Source organism: Hyperoodon ampullatus (assembly GCF_949752795.1).
Source record: "Hyperoodon ampullatus genome assembly, chromosome: 7".
Lineage (NCBI taxonomy): Eukaryota > Metazoa > Chordata > Mammalia > Artiodactyla > Ziphiidae > Hyperoodon > Hyperoodon ampullatus.
Genome location: NC_136920.1, coordinates 71,864,794 through 71,886,169, shown reverse-complemented (window position 1 = coordinate 71,886,169; position 21,376 = coordinate 71,864,794). Strand labels below are relative to the sequence as shown.

General features: G+C 47.1%; 1 protein-coding gene across 2 annotated transcripts in view; it reads left to right on the top strand.

Moving 5' to 3' along the window:
- PLEKHA7 (pleckstrin homology domain containing A7) overlaps nt 1-21,376 on the top strand; it is a gene marked incomplete at both ends in the record, with an annotated part of 134,366 nt that overhangs the window by 52,541 nt on the left and 60,449 nt on the right. For both annotated transcript variants that reach the window (XM_079707701.1, XM_079707702.1), the window contains 4 exons: nt 12,492-12,603; nt 13,371-13,475; nt 16,327-16,399; nt 17,794-17,894. In XM_079707701.1, coding sequence (XP_079563827.1) covers nt 12,492-12,603; nt 13,371-13,475; nt 16,327-16,399; nt 17,794-17,894 — 391 coding nt within the window. Of the gene's footprint in view, nt 1-12,491; nt 12,604-13,370; nt 13,476-16,326; nt 16,400-17,793; nt 17,895-21,376 lie in introns of those variants that run through there.

Here is a 21,376-nt window from a genome sequence, read left to right as displayed (position 1 = left end):
GGATTATTTTGAAGCAAATTCCGAACATATTATTTCATCTAAATAGTGTTTTCAACTTAGAATCATTATCCAACAGAACTTTTAAATCTAGAAATCTGTAATTGTGATCATACTGACATTCCTTGCATGTTTACTCTGTGCTGGGGATTTTATATGCATATCTCATTTAATACAATAATCCTGAGAGGTAGACCATCATCACCATCTTAGAGACGAAGATACTAAGACCCAAAGAAGTCACGTTACTTGCCCAAAGTTGCCTGGCTAGAAGTAGAAAAGCCAGGATGTCATCCCAGCCTGATCTCTTTTTGTTCAGGTTTAACCCTTGCCCTAGTCAGAAGCTGTTTTCTCAGTTATTTTGGTGCTCGTGGCCCACAGGACATGACAGCCAGACTGTGGGGCTTGTGGGGGGTTGGGGGTGTTTGACTTTGAAAGCATTAATACTATTAGAGAAAGAGGGGATGTAAGGTAAAGATGGTCTTGTCTCCTACATTGAAAAAGACCTGCTGTGTAAAGACAAAGCCAGAATGTGGATTCTCCGAATTCCAGGTTGGAATGAGTTTGTTTATAGAATCCTGAAGGTTAGAAGCTCTTGGGAGGTTACTGAGTTCAGCCCCCCTCCTTAGGCATCCAGGAGACACAGGCGCCTGTCATTATTAAAGGTCTGGATGTAGAATCCATCAGAACATTTAGCTTGAGAAGTTACCAACTTTAATAAGAGCTTCTGGAGAAATGCACACTTTCCATCACTAAACACCTCTGTCACATACATTCTTTTTCTCATTGTTAACAGAAGACTTTATCCCTTGACCACTTCTGAGAAGGTAGCCTCTTTATCCTACCAAAATATCTCTGCAGCTAATCTCAATTCCATCCAGTTTCCAAGGAAAAGATATTCCTTCTTTTCAAGGGTCACTTTTTCCCTCTAGATCCCGTTTCCTGAATGTCATAAGGGGTGCTTGCTCCTTTCAGATGATGGGTACAACTATATGGCCAGACATTCCTTGAAGCAGACAGAATGTGCTTTAGGCATTGAGAGAAAGGGATTCCTATGAACTGATGTGGTGATTGCTGCACTTATTCATTGAATACTTAGTCAGTGCCTACATGTGTCAGGGGCTATGCCAGACTCTGCAGTTATAGCAGCAAACAAGACAAATGTGGTCCTGTCTGTGAAGAGCTTACGGTTGAGTAGGGAAGATAATTAAACAAGATATCACAAATGTGATAAATGTTCAGGATAGAGGGAATATAGGGTTCAATGGGAGTTTATAAGAGAGAGTTCTAACCTGGCTCAGGGATTGTGGAAGGCCTCTCCATGCTGGGAAAGGATGTTGTTTAAATTGAGACCTGTCCAGTTAAGGTGAACAACTTGTGCAAAGACGGAGAGGGGAGAGCATGGGGAATCTATACTAGTTGAGTTAGAATGAAAAACGAAGAGCACCAAGTGGATTCTGGAGATACTTGGGAGGTAAAATTGACAGGACTTGGTGATTGATTGGCTGTGATGGGGACGAAAGAGAGGGAAGACTTTCTTGAAGTGTCTGGCCCTAAACTTGGAGGAAGGGGGAAGATTTAGATAAGAGAAGATAAGTGTGCACGAGTGTGAGGGTCATTCACAGCTGAGGGAAGTGTGACCAGCCTTGGCAAGAAGACTGACATGCCACTTCCCAGAACTTCTGCTGCCAGTGTCCTTGTCCCCACAGTGAGCCACAGCTGCCTCCCGCCTCTGCAGGAGACCCTCCAACACTAGCAGAAATAAGGCATTACCCTATACATCCACCAGAGGGCAGACAGCGGAAGCAGGAAGAACTACAATCCTGCAGCCTGTGGAACGAGAACCACATTCAAAGAAAGATAGACAAAATGAAAAGGCAGAGGACTATGTACCAGATGAAGGAGCAAGATAAAACCCCAGAAAAACAACTCAATAAAGTGGAGATAGGCAGCCTTCCAGAAGAAGACTGACATGTAATGGAGGTTTGTGAAGGAGAGATAAGGTTGGAGAGGGAGGTTGCAGCCAATTATCCAAATTGCTTCCTCCTGAAATAGACTTGGCTTTTCCTCCAGGTAAATCCTGGGGGAGCTCTGGAGGGTGAGTGAGGCATTATTTGCCTTCCCAGGAACCATTTTTTAAAACTGTGCTAAGGAATATGATTTCCACTTTGTTCCCTTAGAGGAGCTTAATTTTGTTGTGTAGTGTATTATGTGGTGAGAAAAAAAATGGCTGAGGTGACCGTTTGTGTCTTTATATCAGCTCTCAGATTAATGTGTTGGGTAGAAAAAGGAAAACCGGCTTTTTTCTTTTCCTTCTCCAAAGGTCTGTTACGGTCACATTGACTCCTCTCGCCAGAGCCTCTGCCTCGGTTTCACCACTTCTAGAGCGGTGATTCTCAAAGTGTGGTCTCTGAACCAGCATCCCCTGGGAACTTGTTAGGGATGCAATTCTCAAGCCCCACCCCAGATCTACTGAATCAGAGAGTCTGGAGGTAGGACCCCCATAAACTGTGTTTTAACAAGCCTTCAGGTGATTCTGATTCTGGTAAGAGTTTGAGAACCACTGACTTAAACAACCTGCTGTTCCCATCCCTTCTGAATTACTCCCAGATTCTTCTATTTATCCTTAAGTCTCCTCCAGATAACCCATCATTCTTTGGGCTGCAGTGGCAATCTCAGATGGATTTTAGTCAGATAATCTTGGGATTCCTTATCCTGTGAGAAGAAAAAAAAACATTCTCCATGGTGACTTCCTTTAGAGCATTACTGATGTGAACAGATAACCCATCTCCCGCACAGCTGGCAGGTGGGGCTCACCTCAGCTGTTTGGTGTACCAGGTGCATGCCCACCAAAAGATTGTTTCCCATCTTACTGATTAGAAGCATGGAGAAGAGAAATAATGTGAAAGCTATGATCTGGTGGATCTAGAGGACATAAACTCTGAATGTTCCAGTTTCTGTTTCAGTAATACAGGTTCAGTCAGGATAGTCTAGGGTCTGCTCTGGTAATAACAACGAAAAATAAAATCTCAGTGACTTAGAACAATTAAGGTTCTCACTTTTGCCCCATGTGTCCATCATAGGTCCCCTGAGGGGTTCAGCTCTGTCACCTTTACTGAAGGACCTGCATCTCTGTGCTTCCATGATTGCCAAAGGCCAGAAAAGGGAAACTTGGTGAATTGTGCACTGGCTCTTTCACTCACATCTCATTGGCTAAAGCGAGTCACATGACCACTCCTAACTCCAAGGGGTCAGGGAAGTGCTTTTCTACCAGGCATCTGGGAAGGGAATCAGAAATATTTGTTGGTCAGCACTAATGACTATGCTTAATAACCCACAGTGCAGATTTATTAAGGGAAGCAGGACCTTTTGAGACTGTCGCTGACGAGCATCCTTTTTTTTTTTTTTTTTTGGCGGTACGTGGGCCTCTCACTGCTGTGGCCTCTCCCGTTGCGGAGCACAGGCTCCGGACACGCAGGCTCAGCGGCCATGGCTCAGCGGCCATGGCTCTTCCCGGACCGGGGCACGAACCCGTGTCCCCTGCATCGGCAGGCGGATTCTCAACCACTGCGCCACCAGGGAAGCCCAACCAGCATCTTTTGTTGCATGACTAGCGTTTGTTTTTTCATTTCACCTTTTCTGTTATGCTACTGAGTTCTTTGTCAGAACCCCCAAGGCAGGTGGGTAGCAGTCAACAGGTCCTGCAGCCTTGACCCCCAGGGGAGACCCCTGCATACCCAAGCCAACAGGCATGTGGAAATCCCTCTTGGAAGAGCTGATATAAGCCCAGACTGCATGAATAAAAATATAATGTGTAGAGAAAGGGGGAGAATAGTTCTGGTATACCATGGTGTTTGTGGGCTACTTCATTAATTCGTTCTGAGTTTATGGAGCCCCAAGGACATGCCAAGCTCCAGACGCTCTGATCTGGGTACTAAATTTCAAGAGGGATGTTGAGCAATTGAAATATCCCTGAGGAGGGGAATCCCCTTATGAAAAGGGGTCTGGAAACCCTGTCCTATGGCCGATCATGTTTAGTCTGTAGGAGAGAAGATGAAGGAGGATGTGCTGTAAGTCTTCAAGAAGGGCTGGCAGGTGGAAGTGGGGTATGTTTATCACGTGGCTGCCAAAGGCAGGCATCAGATCAATGAGTAAAAGTAAAAGACAGGCAAATTTCAGCTCAGTCTCTAATTTTCTAGGAAGGAGATTTTCTATCATCCCTTGTTTCAAGATCTAGAATTTCATCTTTAACATTAAATGAAGTAGTCTACTTCTTAGAATAAGAGTTGGCTTTTTCCACTAATAATAATATTGATATTATTATTATTTGTATAGCTAATACTTAGAGTCCTTATGATTTATTATCAGATACTTCTCTAAGTGCTTTCCATATATTAATTTCCACAACAGTCCTTTGAGGAAGATAATGTTATTATCATGGCTACTGAGGCACAGAGAGGTTAAGAGTCTTGCCAGAAGTCACACAGCTAATAAGTGGCAGAGTTAGGATTTGAAACCAGGTAGTCTGGCCGCAGATGCTATGCCTCTAACTACTACACCTACTGCCTCTCATTTCAGTGGTCTTCAGGAGACATACCCCTTTCTTGGCTGTACTTAGGCGTTAATGTGTTGACTAAGTAGGCTACTGCTCCTTAGAAGTTTTAATTGTAATTGTATTTGCAGTAATGAAATGTGATCTAATAACTTAACGCTTGCTTGAAAGGCGCCAGCTTCCCTGGTAGTCTCTTCTTCAGAAAACATCCTCAAGCCTTTTTACAGGGCTTTAGTTACAGTGATTGGATCATTTGGTCTCTTCTTCTGAAGGTCTCTTTCCTGATTCTCAGTGATTTTCTTGAATTGGGAGCTTGTAGCTTAAAGGGCCACACCCAGGGGCCCTCATAAAGGCGGAAGCCTTGGCACAGAGAACTCCCAGGCTTTGGTTTTTGTGGTTGGTGCTGTGCGCAGGAGCATTTACTCCTCAGTGCTGGGATGCCCAGGAAGCCGCTGACAGACGCCTCTGCAGCTCTTGGGGAAGAGGAGAGAAGCATTCCGGAGCCGGGAGGCTGGCAGCTGACTGACAGCAGGCTGTGTACACTGATCCCCAGGCTCTGTTAAACATTTGATGACGAGGTGGGGCCTAGTTGAGAGAGTATGCGCTCTGGAAGTTCAGAAGCCTGCTCTGCTCAGAAGCCAGCTGTTAGGCCCCCAGGATCACCTTGGAGTTTCCTAACTAGGGGAGAGGACCCTTGCCTGGCCTGTCTTTCTGGGCAACCTAGGAAGTTTAGCTTGTTCCTTCCATTGAGGTCTGAGCAGCCCTTCATTTTCTCATTGGACTGCTTAGAGAAAAACCACAGTTGGAATTGCCTAGAATTTCATGAGTGGTGTTTGGAGGATAAGACTTTAAAAGATACTATCTTGCTGAAGGTTAGACTTACCTTCCTGACCTTTGACCTCTTTGGGGGTTCACGCTGCAGGTTGCAGGGCAAGACTCTCCAAGGCATATGCTGATTATGCCTGGGGGTGGGGTATCTCCTGCTGCTAGAGATGGCTGTCTCCCGTTCTTCCTGCAGTTTCAAGTTGGTGAAAGCTCGAAGTGAGAGATTAAGAGCCCAGGTTGGCAGAGGGGGTGCACTACAACTCTGAGCTCGGAGAAGGAGTCTGTCCTGTAGCTCACCAGCTGAGCCCTGGGCTGTGAGGCTGATGTGTTGCTGTCTGCGGCTGATACAGCCAGCACCTTGTCTTTCCAGACTGGCAGTCTTGGGCTAGCTTTGCCTGTTGCTTTTGGTTGCCATGGCAGCAGAAAAATGAGGAAAAATGGGAACACCTGGCAAGCAGATGCAGAAACTTGACTGTTCAGTTTTCCTTCCTGGTCTAAGAGACGGTGTTGGTGACAGTCACAGGTAAGGGAAGAGGTGATGATGGTGTCCTTAGTTCATTCAGACACCTGGGTGTTGGCTTGGCTTTTGATGTTGATGTTTCGAAGGGCATTGGTGCTGGGGATGTAGTCATTGCCACACAGCAAGCACGTCTCCGGCTGTCTGTGCTGAGGAAGATGCTGCAGTGGTGGCTTTGCTGTGTGTGGAAAGGAAGCTGCTGCTTGCACAGTGATTTTGTCTTCCTGTGACTGCCCTCCTTGTCCTCTTCTTTTACCTCCTCCTGGTCTTGGAAGTACCCAGATCTCCATTAGAAAAGGCTATTTTCTAATGTGTAAAGTGGCTGCCTGGTAATCCAGGAGGAGCGGATATGCTAGAAAAGGGCTTACCAAAGGCCGGGGTTAGAATTGTAGCATCTCTGAAACAGCAGAACAGAGGTGAAGAGGACAATAGAGGTCAAAGTCTGGTTCTCCCTCGGCATAGACAGAGACATGGAGCCTGGACAGCAGAAGAGACTGGACCAGGCTCATACGGCAGAGCGGGACTCAGGCCAAGTTCAGGACAGTGCTTGGGTTTGAAGGTGGGAGAGAGGAGCCCTCGAAGCTCGCTGGGTTGTTGTTGTGCTGGGTGAGGGCTGCCGTTTGGGCTGGTTTCCAGCCCCCGAGGTGGTGTGGAGTCGGGGGAGGAATGGGAGCTTGTGAGAGGAGCTTCAAGAGAGGAGCTGGGGGTGAAGGGGAAGGAATGCAGAAGGCCTTAGCTGAGTAATGAGGCCACAGTCGCTGAATGAAAACCCCTGTCAGACAGCCTCCCCCAGGGTGTTGGGAGTGTGTACAGGGAGCGTTGGTGGTCCGTCTGTGTGTCTCTTTCTCTGGGAAGAGGGGGTGTGGAGGTGTCTGCCTGTTTGGGACAAGAACTTTGTTTTATTCCTGCTTTTCATTGTGTATTGCTCTCCCCAAAGCCCTTAGGGTAGTGGGTGTGAGCGCCTTAAAAAATGCTGGTTGTGCTGGTTGTTTGTGAGTGTGCCTGTTCTCACACACCCAGTAATCTCAACTGAGTTCTCCATGTAGAGTCCTTGAGGATACAGCATGAATTTGGGTGCCTATTTTTCTTTTTTTTCAAAAAGGGCTTCAAATGCTTGGCTTTTTTTTTTTTTTTTTTTTTTTTTTTTGGCTGTGCTGGGTCTTCGTTTCTGTGCGAGGGCTTTCTCTAGTTGTGGCAAGCGGGGGCCACTCTTCATCGCGGTGCGCGGGCCTCTTCACTATCGCGGCCTCTCTTGTTGCGGAGCACAGGCTCCAGACGCGCAGGCTCAGTAGTTGTGGCTCACGGGCCTAGTTGCTCCGCGGCATGTGGGATCTTCCCAGACCAGGGCTCGAACCCGTGTCCCCTGCATTTGCAGGCAGATTCTCAACCACTGTGCCACCAGGGAAGCCCGGGGTGCCTATTTTTCTAGGAATTAATGGGACACAGATGTCATCTAATGATATCTTCTTCGTAAGAGATTCCTGATTTCTCATAGCTTCCTAACCTCCCATCATAGCCTTGAAGACTCTTGACATTATCTTTCTCCTGGAGAAAGAAAGGGAGGCCAACCCCCCAGCCACAGGGTCATTACACATTAAAGAAGCCCCAGCGAAGGTGTTTATAAGGCTGTTTATAGGAAATGATTGCTGTTCAGAAGTTAATGGTCTGGTACCTTCAGCTTTCTGGAGAGAAGTGCCTTAGAAATAAAAATAAAGTATACCTGAGATTTAAATGCTGGAGTCTCCACTGGTAACAGGGACAAACAGTGCTTTTCGTTGAGTGCCGTGCTTCGTGGTTTTCAAAGTGTCATTTCAGTCTACATAACCATAACCTTGTGAGACGAGAGTTCTTTTCACCTCATTTTGCAAAAATGGAAATTGAGGCCCAGAATAGTGACGTGACTCTTGGAGAGTCAGTAAGCTGCAGAGCTTTGTTGAGATCCCGTTATTCTGGGCTCATGGTCTTTCCACCACCCCAGGATCTTCTTGGTTTGGGGGTTGCTCTTGGGGTTGAGAAGAGCAAAAGCCTGTTTCTGCCAGACCTTGGGACTTGCCGTGGGATGGTATCTCTGTGGCGAAGCCTAGGTTTTGGAGTCCAGCTTCTCTCTTGGGCAAGTCATTAATCTCTCTGAGCCTCAGTTTCCTCTTTGACAAAATGGAGAAGGTAAAACTGGCTTTGCAAGGGTAAGTGAGATAATGCAGGCAAAGTGCCTGACACAGCAGGTACTGGACAAATATAGCCTGGTCCCTGGGCTTGCTTGACCTTGTGTACCCGTCCCTAAGGGTTGGTGATACTTGGCCTGGTGACCTACCTGTTGCAACAGCAATAGGGTCTTGCTGTGCCGCCGCTTCAGTCTGCTCCAGTTCCTGATGTTGACTGAGAGGCAGCTGAGGAGCCCATTAACCAAACTCACCTAAATTCAGACCCAGCAGAAAGGAGTGGCTTCTGAATTTATAACTTCTCTCTCTTACTACGTCTGACAGTGTTATATGCATTTGCTCCTGGAAATGTAGGAAGCAGAAGCAGCTCCTTTTGTAGACGGGTAAATTGAGGGACAGAGAAAATGACTTCCTGCCCAGGTTCACCTGACACATCCTTGAGGAAGTTCAGAGTAGAATGAAGGTCACTTTCCTCCTGGGCTTCTCCAGACTGATTTTTGTGTGGTTCTGACTTCTTTTGTTCTTTTCAGAGGGGAGGCAATTGAGTTAAAACTTTAGCTCACTGTTTTGAACTTCAGCCCACATCCCTCCAGCAAAATAATCAGCATTCATGTAGCCCAAGTCAAGGAAAGAGAAGTCTTTGTTCAAATCATCCCACTGTACTTTGGGATTCATGATAGCACAGAAACCTGGCAAACAGGCTTTTAAGGTAATAGATTTTATTGAATGACACTAAGAGTCTGCCTTCCCCTAGTGTGTGCAGTTTTTTGTCCCTTCTGCCAGCATCTGTGTGACTCATGTGCCTGAGGGCATGCTGCTGGGAACTGAACCACCTTCACAGCTGCTCAGCTCAGGGGCACAGGCTCTTCTTCTTCTCTCCTCTCGGGGAGGGCACTGTTCTTGAGTAAGACCTGTCAGGAGTCTGGGGAGTTGAGGACAAATCAGTGTCTGCCCTGTCAGACTTGTAAGTGGGGAACACACCTGTAAGACGTAACTGGCTGAAGCAAATGTGCCAGAATGCCCACATCCAAGTGATTGTTGCTCCTTTCAGAGTTGTCTCTTCAGGAGGCTACACACATGCTCCATTGATGTCCCCACTGCTCAAAATAATGTGGTAAATGACCTCTAGAAGTTTCCATCAGAGCCAGCTTTTCAGCCAAGTGAGTAAATTGTTTTTGAGACATTTTTCATATCCTCATTTTTGAATACCAAATGGTGTCCCAAGCGTGACCACCATCGTTTTTGGGTTTTTTTTTGTTTTAAACCAGTTGAAATTCCAGGTAACTTCTAGTGATTTCCAGAAGTGATAGTCACCCTTGGAGGGACCTAAGAGACCATTGCCCATGCTGAAGAGATTCAGAGGAACATCCTCTGAATGCAGATCTTGTTACTTGGCCAAGTGGGTAGCTGTGTGTGCCTTGTTCTTTCAAAGAGTCAGGTTGGGGACTGCTAGGTAATGGTTGAGTCTTTTGCTTGAGTGGGAAGTCCTGGTGAAGACATGCTCCCTGTTTGTAGAGATGACATGGTCCCCTCTGTGGGGCAGATTTAGTTTGGACTTTAGTCCTGTCTGCTAATAAGGCAGCTTTCTCTGGATGTTACTGAGCAGAGGTCTCTATAGTCATGGAGAATGAAGTTGTCTTCATGTGTTTCTCCCTGTCCTCACCCCGCCACACCCGTCCCGTCCCTCACTAATGTTCAGTGTTGGGGCCACAAACAGTCCTTTTCCAGCTGAAATCTGTTCATACTTGGCTCTCCAGGTGGTAGTCGTACCTTCTTTCCTCACCTACCCAAGGCTGCAAGGAAGTCATCTTTCTTCCTGCACTTGTGGCTGGAGGAGCTTCCCGGCCAGCCAGCATCCCAGAAGCTAGTGTAGGGAGGGGACATGGGGTTAGAATACAGGAAAATGACTACAGTTAGAGCTCAAGATTGTAAGGTGCAGAAATGGCAAAAGTGGTGGGCATCTGTCCTGGATTTCCTGAGCAATCACAAATCCAGATAGTCTCTTCTTTGTCCCACAGAATAGTGATGGCATATCTAGTTGATGGAATGTGATGCAGTCATTTAAAATGACATGGATGAGTTTAAAAGAAAGGAGAGGGGCTTCCCTGGTGGTCCAGTGGGTAAGACTCCATGCTCCCAATGCAGGGGGCCCGGGTTCAATCCCTGGTCAGGGTACTAGATCCCCCATGCCGCACCTAAGGGCCCGCATGCTGCAACTAAAGATCCCACATGCTGCAACTAAAGATCCCACATGCCGCAACTAAGACCTGGTGCAGCCAAATAAATAAATAAATAATTTTAAAAAAAGAAGAAGAAGAAAGGAGAAGATGTTTATATTACAATAAGTTTAAAAATCAAGATGCCAAATCCTAAACACAGTATGATCACAATTATATAAAAACAAAAAAGCACCCCCCCAAAAAAAAACACAGGCATATAAAAAAGAATGAAAGTAAATATACCAGGTATTAAAAATGACTTTTCTGTGGGTAACAGGACTATGGTGATTTTTTCTTTTGTTTTAGGTTTTTTCTTATATTTCTCAAGTATTCTGTAATAACCGTCATATCAGTGTCTTAAATGGGAGCCAATTAAACTTGATAAAATCAGAAACAAACCTCTCTTACTGTTGGACTTTGTGTCCTGAATTTTGGCTTAGAGATACAGCTGCCATGACTGAGATAACCTGAGAACTCTTCTTCCTTGTCTCAACCTCTGTAAGTCTGAAGTCAGGCAAGACCAGGTTCCAGGAAGACGTTTCGGGCATAGTTCTGTCTGGAGGCAGGGGCTGGACGAGGCAGATGCTGGACAAGGCAGCCTCTCAGAGCTCCTTCCCACCCCCAGTTGGCGATTATCTCTGCTGCACACAGCTTCTGCCAACAGTGAGCGGACTCTAAGTGTGGTGACATTCTCTGAGTGGGGAGCAGTAACAAAAGTCTGGCTGGGATGGAGGCTGGGGGCGGGGAATCTGGAGTGAGTGCCTGAGCTGACAAGGAGCCAGCGATCTTTCTGCCTGGTGGGACTTGCACCTCCAGCTGCCAAGCATCCGGCAGGGCCCAGCCGCTTGGAAAGCTGGTGCCCGCTGCAGTGGTCCTGCTCCTGGCACAACTCAGAGAGCACGGGAGTCACAGCTACTTCCGCGAAGGACTTCCCTAGTGGTACAGGGTGTCAGGTCTCTGTCTTGGGGTGTGGGAAGGATCACTTATCCTTTGAGCAGCAGTGGTTTTGAAGGAAGCAGCATGTCTCCAGGGTGGAAACTAGGATTTTCCCTCGTAGCACCTGTGTAAAAGTGAGCCTGGCGAACAGACATCCAGAGTGTGTCTTCCTCAGCTGTGTCTTGCCTGGATCCTCCATCTCCATCTCCTCAGGGCCCTGGCCCAGGCCTCCAAATCGGATATTCTCCACTCCTCAAGCCAAAAGCCTCAGTTTACTGCAGCTACCTGGATCCTGTTGCCCATCAGAGCAGCAGACAACCCAGCCACAGCATGCTGGGACTTACACTTTGAGGAAGGCTTACAGATCCTAGAGTTAGGAGGGTCTGGGAATCAAGCATTGAGCTGTTTAAAGATAGGGATTGGATTGTGTAGTCATCTGCTGCCGCTGCTGCTCTGAAAGACTCTGGCAAATGCTGGGGCTCCGTGGAGGCAGGTAAGAAGGGTTCTCTGTGATGGCTCTTAAGTGCTATACCACGATGTTCCCAGGGCGCTGGCCCTCCCAGGGCAGGTGGACCTTCTTGGTGGGACGCATGATGTTGCTGGATGCTGATGGGGACACATCAAGGGGAACTTCACTGGGGATGCAGGCATACTTCATTTCTTCGTGCTCTCCAGGCATGGCACAAGGGGTTAATATCTTCAGGGGCTCTATTTTGGGGCTAATGGAGTGTTCCTAGAATAAGACTCTTTGTTGAGTAATCTATTTTGGGAGGCAAGCCCCACTGGCATTTATGTAAGCGATTCTGTGTATCTGGGGGGGTGTGGATGTGTGCGCACGTGGTTTCTTGTTACTAATTAGAAACAGCTTCTTTTGGGAGCCAGGGGAAATGGAGGTGTGTGTGTGTGTGTAAGGAGTGTGGATTGTTTTTGCTGTAAAGAGTGGGGTAAACCGTGTGTGCCCATCTGATGGGGCAGTTGCCACAAACACCCGAGTAAGAAAATAAAGGTGGGGACCTTGGGACAGCAGGCAGCAGTGACCTGGCCCCTTCGTAGGGTGTCAGGCTGTGGAGATTGCCCATCTGTCATGCTCTTGATTCCCTGAAGCACGTGGGTAGGCTGGGTGTTGTGGCCCTCTAACGGTAGTCTGGAGTTAGGTGGTGTCTAGAAGATCTGTCCTGGGCTGTTTAAGGTCCATCAACCAGTTCTAACCTGAAATAAATCTCAGATTCCACTTCCCATTGCAGCCTGGCCACTTAATCACTGGATTCCCTTCTGTCTCCCCACAGGCCAAATCCACCTATGTCAAAGCAAGAGAGAAACCAAAGACCGTCCAGCATGGTCAGTGAAACGTCCACGGCCGGGACCACTTCTACCGTGGAGGCCAAGCCTGGCCCCAAGGTGAACTCCTGGCCACTTCCCCTCTTCTGTATTTTGCCAGGCCCCTTTGTAGCCAGAAACCCGTTTGATCTTCACCATAGTTTTGTGAGGGAGACATGTAATAAGTATTCTCCCCAGATGACAGATCAGAAAATTGAGGCCAATTGGGGTATGTCACATGTCCAAGAAAACAGGTGATTGCTGACAGAACCAGGACTGACATCTACGGCCTTGGCCGCATTCTTCATTTTCCTGTCGTGTCTTTGGAGGGCCACACCTCTGTTCACATGTGTGTCAAAGACCGCATGGTGAGATTCACAACAGAAGGGCCCAGAGGTTTCTGTGCCCACGATATGGAAGCACTGACTGAGGAGCAGGGAAGAGAACCAGCATTGTAGAGAAGGGGAGGGTGCTGAGGAGTGAACCAGATAGGAGGGGTAAATATCTGGAAATTGGCAAATGCTGTGACCAGAGTGTAGCATTGCTCCAGAAAGCCATAGGACATATTAGGGCCAGCAGCTGCTGGTGAAAGTTGATTGAAAAATCCCTTTACGTTTTTTTTCCTCTGTGACCCAAACAGGAAGCTTGCTAGCTCTTGCACCCGCCTTTTAATTAGGATGCTGGGCCGTGTGCACGCCCATTCTCTGTCTTCTTGCTGTTCTTTTGATCAGAGGGCACTGCTGCATAGATGAAGGCACAGGGAGCCTACAGCCCTCCTATCATGCAAATGCTTTTTGGGCCTCCCCAAATCCCCCCTGCTGCTAGAGTTCAAGTCTGCTCTTTCCTAGATCATAAAGTCCAGCAGTAAAGTCCACAGCTTTGGGAAGAGGGACCAAGCCATTCGGAGGAACCCCAATGTTCCAGTGGTGGTGAGGGGCTGGTTGCACAAGCAGGTGAGGAGACTGAGGAGGGAGGGGTAGCAGGGAGGTAGTTCTTGCTGAATTCCTTCCTTACCCTGACCCCCGGGAACTGGGAACAGGCTCATAATAAGCTTTCTGTTCCTGAGTTTGTCTGAGGCCAGTAGATTCTGCCCCCAGTGCTAAGCGACTTGCTGTTCGTTTTTGTGAGTCGGCAGTCTGCTCAGTGGCTGCAGTTTCCTTCCCCAAACCCACTTAACTGCTTTGGTTCCCAGTGCTCTTGGCTGTCCTGGGACTCGGGCCCAAGTGTGGGTGGGTCAGTATGAATCCAGCCTTACTGCCAATTCTCTGCCAGCACTTGCCTTCCTGATGTGAAAGAGCCTTTGTTATCATTTGCCTGAAAAATCCCATCTTTTCCTTTCCCCCAGTCTAACACACATACATAGCATCCTAGCACCTCAGGTTCCAAATCAGCCAAACTCAGCTCATTGTCTCCTCACCCCTTACCTGTCTTTTTCCCCTAAACTGTTTTTTTCTGGATCTTGGTGGGGGTACCACCACTCTCCCAGGCACCCAGGTTAGAAACTTCAGCACCATCACCAGCTCCTTCTCTCACAGGCCATCCTTCATCTCTAGCTTCACCACACTTCACCACAGCTTCACCAGAGGCAGTTGTTCTGCCTCTGGTCCTCTGGCCTTGGATAGGCTGTGAGCTCCCAGGGTCAGAGAACACGTCCCTTTTGTCTCCTTCCTTCTCTTCTTGCCATCCATCCATTCATCTACCCACCCACCTACCAAGTGCCTGCCGTGTTCTGAGTGCTCTCACAGCAACGACAAAGAGATGAGTAACATGTGGTTCCCGCCCTTGAGAAACTCATGTCATAGTCTGCAGGGGGAAACATAGAAACACCTCTCACGTGTCATGTCATCACCCAGCACAGTCTCTCACATAGCATATTATCCAAAAAAAGCACAAATTCTGAGAGCAATGATGTACATTTTTACTAAAGGCTTTGTGGGAAAACAGAGGAAGACATTACCTTTCACACCACACAGAATAAATTCCTAAATGTCCCCTTGAAATCTCCCACAGCTCTCCAGCCTCTTCTGGCCGGTACTCCTCTGGCACCACCCTCTCTTAATGATTCCCTCTCCCCTCACAGCTCTGTTCTCATTCTCTTTTCTTACCTGAGTAATCTAACCCTCTGACTTTTCCCACTTGCATCCCCGTCTCCGTTAAACAAAAGGATGCTCCTTTGAAATGTGGAGGTAGAGGGAAGGTATTGTAAATAATCATTCTCCCCAACAGACACCCCCTGGCCCAGGCCCCTCGGCTCCTTGGCTGTGCTGTAGCTGTAACCAAGGTCTGTGTACAGTGCTGTGGGCACACAGCAGAGAGAATGTAGCTATGCTTGGGGGAGTCCTGAAAGGCTTTCCAGAGGAAGTGACATTTGAAGCAGATGTGGAAGGATGGAGAAGAGCTTTTCAAACAAAGCAAGTATCATATGCCAGATCACCTGGTTAACGCAGAAGATAAAACCAAGAAATGCAGGAGCTTAGCAAGTTTTTAACACTTTAGTAAATGGAGAATGAATAAAATTTTTTAAAACTTAAGCCTGTCAAAAACTTTTGCAGAAGGAAGACAATTTTAACAGCTAAAAATGGCTCTGGAATTTTCCTAGGTTTGGGAGAAAAGGGACCCTAAAACTACTATTTTCCTACCCTAGCCATATTTTTAAAAAAATTTCACAAGAAAATCCAGGTCTTTTTCTGTTGAAAGGAAGGAAAACCACAGCAAAATCAGTCCTTTGTGGTAGATAACTGAACTTAGTCAAATGAGAACTTTGCCTCATTGATTAATTAGCTAACTTAAACTCTTTGTTTCATACTATGTAAACCAATTTTCTAATCAGTATAAGTGAAAGTATTTTACAGTGTAGCACCTGAATCAGTGAATGAAGGAAGGAAGGAATAAATAAATAACTTCCCTTTTGTTAAAAACTGATTTCTTTCTTAATGGATGAACTGTATTTTGGGGTTTTGTGGGCCACACTGCGTGACATGTGGGAGTTCCCCAACCAGGGATCAAACCCGTGCCCCTTTTAGTGGAAGCATGGAATCTTAACCACTGGACTGCCAGGGAAGCCCAAGAACTGTATTTTTGAATTCATATCTTCCTTTCTAAAAGGAGGATGCTTATGATATACTAGTCTGTTTATAGGAAACAAAACTTCCTGGGGATAAGCCATCATTGGATCTAAATTTTGATGTCCTATTCAAAGAATGCCTATGCAGTAAAAACTTATTAATTTATTTCGGGCTTTCCTGGTGGCACAGTGGTTGAGAGTCCGCCTGCCGATGCAGGGGACGCGGGTTCGTGCCCCGGTCCGGGAAGATCCCACATGCCGTGGAGAGGCTGGGCCCGTAAGCCATGGCCGCTGAGCCTGCGTGTCCGGAGCCTGTGCTCCGCAGTGGGAGGGGCCACAGCAGTGAGAGGCCCGCGTACCGCAAAAAGAACCCCAAAACTTATTAATTAATTAATTAATTTATTATTTATTTATTTTTTTTGCGGTAGGCGGACTTCTCACTGTTGTGACCTCTCCCGTTGCGGAGCACAGGCTCCGGACGCGCAGGCTCAGTGGCCATGGCTCACGGGCCCAGCCGCTCCACGGCATACGGGATCCTCCCGGACCGGGGCACGAACCCGCGTCCCCTGCATCGGCAGGCGGACTCCCAACCACTGCGCCACCAGGGAAGCCCCTTATTAATTTATTGAAAGAAAAAGTGAATATGGGCAAGTCTCGGTTCCAGTATCAGGTTGTACATGACTGGGGAGGGGGAACAGTATGCTCAGATATTGCCCTGATTAGTTTCCTTTGCTTTGCAGGACAGTTCTGGGATGAGGCTGTGGAAGAGGAGGTGGTTTGTGCTTGCTGATTATTGCTTGTTTTACTATAAAGGTGAGCTGAGGCTCAGGTCACCAAGGGGTCTTTGTGCCAGAGTGGGTGGTGAGGTGATGCAAATGGTGGTCTTCTCAAATCCAGTGAATGGACCAGTGGCCTGAGCTAATTGATAACCTGTTAACCTGCCAAAGTGTTCACTTTTACATATGTGCATGGTTGGTGATTTCATTTTTACCAGTCCCAGCACTGGAAGTGCCATTTGTTGAGTTAAAATAATAGAATCCAGTTTGCCTTCTACTTAAGGTCTGAAGATCTAGAGGTTTTCCAACTTCTGCCCCACTTGGGGCACAGGCACACCTTTGATTCAATCTGGAGAGATGGGAAGAATAGGTGAACATTATATTTTGTAACCTGTTATCTGGATTTATCCCCTGTTATTGGATGGGCAACTGGTGAATTAAATTGGCCATATGAACATTTGTGGAGCCCCAGTACATAGAATTAGGGGCTGTGCAAAGGTGAGAAGGAAGTAAGGCTCAAAATATGGAGGAAGAGATAGCCTAATTTTAAGACAAGACTAGGTTTTGGAAGACATCCAGAGTGCTTAGGCAGTTCAAGAGGAACAAGAAGCCAATTCCATATTGGAGAACTTGGGCAGGCTCCTCAGAAGAATTAGGGCTCGAGTTGGGCTTTTTAGGATGGGTAGAGCTTTGCCCATGTGTAGGGGGAAGATGGGCATTTAGGCAGAAGAAACAACTTGATTAAAGTTCTAGAAGCAGAAGAAAGTGGAATGACAGACCTGCAAAGCCAGAGTGAGTCTTGCATGGAGCACACACTAGGAGATAAGGCTCAGCAGGTGGGTAAGAGCCAAAATGCAAAAGGGCTGTGACACTAGACAGAGGAAGTTGGGCTTCATTCTGTATCCAGTGGACAGTCAGCAAGTGCCTTCGGGTGGGAGAGCAGTGGGACCAATTCTGTCATTAGGAAGTTACCTCTGGTAACGGAGACGGTTTGGGGGAGGAAGAGAATAGACATCAAAGGTAGGATATTTCACACCTGCTCTAACATTGCCTATGAGGTGTGTACCACCCAGAATTCCCTTCCCCATCCTTTACAGAAGTTTAAATATCACCCTCTGAAGCCTTCTCCACTTCCCTAGGCTGTGTGCCACTCCTGTCTGTGTGTTCCCGCAGCACTTGGTATGCCTCTGTATTTCAGGAGTTAGCAGGTCGAGCTGAGCACACATGCCTGTCCCCCTCCTCGGGGAGAGGGCCCTGTCTGATTCACCTGTGTAGTTCCAGCACTAGCACAGAGGTCCCCAGAGCACCTGAATGGGCGATCCGTGATTGCAGTCATCCTGGGAGAGATAAGGAGCCTTGAACTAGGGCAGTGGGATGGACCAGCCCAAAGAAGGTGCCACAGGTTGTTCTGATTTGTATTTCCGTTCAAAGACAGCCGAGAAGAAGTGGTCCTTGGGAGCATCCCTCTGCCCAGCTACGTGATCTCAACAGTGGGCCCCGAGGATCGCATAAGTCGCAAGTATTCCTTTAAGGTACTGCCCCCGCTCCTCCAGTGCAGCAATTCCATCCTAAGAAATGTTGTGTTCCCCAGAATGGCTTCACAAAAGCAGTTGTTTCTGTTGGGGGTCGGGGGGAAGAAGTTAAGAGGTTGAGCGTTTCAGACTCATGTTAACAAAGTTATAAGTTCTTTAAACAAACAATATCACATCACAGTACTTTCATTTGTATCTTAGCTTTTGAGTCCTCCAGCCTAGCTTAAGTATTTAGACCCCTCTTTTCCTGTTGCTATTTCTGTGACTAGTATCAGCACAGCCCTCCTCATGCTTTCTTACCACTGTCGCTGTCCTCGGTGACTCCGGAGTTGCTGTGGGTTGAAGATTCTGGATCCTCCTTCGCTTCATGTTGCATGATATGGCATTGCCTTATTTCTGTAAAACCTTTTGTGACTGAGAACTACTTTTACCCATGTTACCTCATTTGGTGCTTGTTGGGAGCCTATGAGGTCAGGATCATTAGCTTCATTTTATAGATTAGGAACACGAGGATCCGAGAGCTGAAAAAACTTGCCCACAGTCCCAAAGTTGGAAGATGATGGAGGCAGATCTCCACCCTGAACTCTGTCCTCTTTCAGTTGCATTACAGGGAGGGAGGACAATTTCTTTCTCTTCTTCTTTGCTTTTCTTCCATGTCTTACTCTGGTCACCCGTATACGCATTGCAGGAGGTGGGAGGTGGTTTCAATTAATGTTTATTGTTATCATTTTAGGAATACTGTTCTATTAAATTGTTCAGAGCCTCTCTTGCTTATTGTTGGCTCTGAAAACATTTTGTTCGATGGGTGTCACACTGGTCTTTTGCAGCCTGAAAGCCTTCCTCAGAAAAACCTTCCTTTCTAGGGTTTAGTGTTGCTACTGGGCAAACAATTGGGATAACGCTGTTGCATGTGAATTTGGGGGGGTGGGGTGGACAGCGTTTGGGATATCCTCAGAGTAACTGATTATAATAACTATATATAGTTCATCTTAACACTTCATTGGGAGGTGTGAAAATACATTCTAGGAAAACATCTTTTATGTGTCGTACATTCTTCTTTCTTTTTTTAAAAATAGGCTTCACCAAGAGTGTTCCCTAAATATATTTTCTGTGAGACAGAAGACATGCATGTTTGGGGGGATGGTTGGGGTCTTCAGGGCCTGAGAAGGGAGAAAAGCTATTGTAGACAGAATGGGTGATGTTCAGGTGGTCCTCCAGACAGGGCTGTGGTTTCCTGAGTGTGAAAGGGTTCCCTTCCCTTCGGGCTGCAGTGTCATTCTTTTAGGAACCTGAGGATGGGCCCTGGGACAGTTCAGGATCCATGTTCTTGGGCATCCTGAGGAGTGTGCAGTATTTTGTGTCCTGGGCCTTATGCTTGCCTCTGATGTCAGTTCTTCTCAGTTTGCAGAGCTGAAATTCTATGACTGTTGCTAGGGCACCTTGCCTGAGATTGTTCAGAGTATCTGTAGTGGTACATAGGCAGAGCCTAAAGGGTCATGTGGGCCTCTCTTGTCTGTCTTCTCTAACTGTACTCGCAGCCAGGCAGCTCCTAGGCATTGTCAGGGAGCCAGGGCGCTAGATGCACCCTGAGGCTCCACTAGGTCTGCAGGACGAGCCAAGCAGGGCTCTCGGTGGCCTTTAGGAGCCGTCGTTCCCCACCCCCACCCCCACCCCCCTTGAGCTTTAGTCACAGCCTGGAATGCCCTGAAGAGTTCCCCAACTCTTACTTACTTGTCCTTTAGGTGTCTGCTCAGGGGCCACCTCCTCCAGGAAGCCTTCCTTGAGTCCTCGGGTTAGGTACTTTTCTTCTGAACATCCACAGGTCTGGTATCACTGCACTATAAATGGTTGATTACCCGTTCAGAGCTTTCTCCAGGAAAACTAACCATCAGCTAGTTCTGCCAGGATAGATGGGGCTAGTCCCATTCTGCAAACAGATAACATGGAGCAGTCATGTGTAGTAGGAGTTGTGGTGAATGACACTCCTTATACTTCCCAAGTTAAGGTCGGTTCAGGCTTACTTCTGTTTCATGTTTAGTCCTCTGTAAGTCAGTAATTGTTCACTGAATCACCTTAGCTTACTCAAGTAAATGCCTGCCCCAGAACCTGCTGTGGAACCCTTAGCTGCAAGCCGAGTTTGCCTGGACTCCCTTGGCACTGGGCTGGATGGATTCAGATATGTGAATGTCACAAGCAGGCCTGTATTTAATATCGTTTTTGGACCTGGATGTTAGGCATGTGAGTGGAGAAGTGAATGCTGACAGTTCATCTGAGAGGTTTTATCCATGACCATTGGTGATTTTAGAAACATGTCATTTTCCAGATTCTGTTTAGTTCTCTCATTTTGCTTTCTCTGTCTGGTCCTTGCATGGCGTCTGTCTGTCATTCTGGATCCAGATTATCAGACTAGTGATCTGTATCAGACTCATTTCTGGATAGAGCCTGAGAGCACTGTACAGAGAAGCTTGGACTCAGAGTCAGACGTTCCTAGGTGTGAATCCTGCCTCCAACTTTTCATTCATTCCAAAAATATTCATTGGGCACCTACTATGTACCAGGCACTGTTCCTGGGGATATAGTAGTGAACAAAATAGACAGAGTCCCTGCTCTCATCGAGTTTATATTCTGCAGGGAAGAGACAGATGATAAACAAGCATGTAAAATAAAGAATACCAGGTAATAGGTGCTGTGAAGAATCTGTGACCAAGCGTGGAAATCTAGGAAAGTTACTTAACTTCTCAGAGCTTCACTTACCACATCTGTAAAAGAGATTCTGTTCCTTCCTTATAAGGCTGTTGGGATTAAAATGAGATTAAACTCACGGAAGTACCTAGGAGACACATAGTAGGCACTCTGTAAATCTTCCTATTTCCATATCATTTTCCTATGTGGATTTGGTGAGCTTTTTCCTTGCAAATTTAAAGGACCTTGCTTATCAGAGCACAAGGGGGAAAACCTCTTGTTCGCAGTCCATTGCAGTTGCTTTTCCCAGTACCTGTGGAACATGTGAAAGCACCTTGAGGCTTCCTGACGTATAGTAGGTGTGCCAGGGTCTTCAGTCAAGTGTTAGACTGCTCAGCTGAACTTTGTATTGCCTCTTTGGCGAGACAAAAGAGCAGCTTCCTTGATGGTTGTACATCATGTTTCATGCCCATGCAGGAAGCAGAGTGAATATCGGCACCGAGCTGCCTGCTGTTGAGCAGCTGATTTTTGAATCAATTCCAGTCAGCAGGTGCTTCAGAAGAACTAAAACAGGGATTCCCGAGAGTCTGCTTCTATGGAATGAGGGTTTTTAAAAAAAATCTCTTTCTCAAACCTTGAATTGACTGTGTGCCCCTCCCTAAGTGGGAGTAAGATAAGTAGGAAACAGGTACAGCTGCGGGGCTTTTGCTGTGGGGGAACAGACACAGCTGTTCCTAGGCCTGGCTTCACCAAGAAAAGGGAATCCAGCCCGTGACGTTTTTTCCAGGTGTGGAAATAAG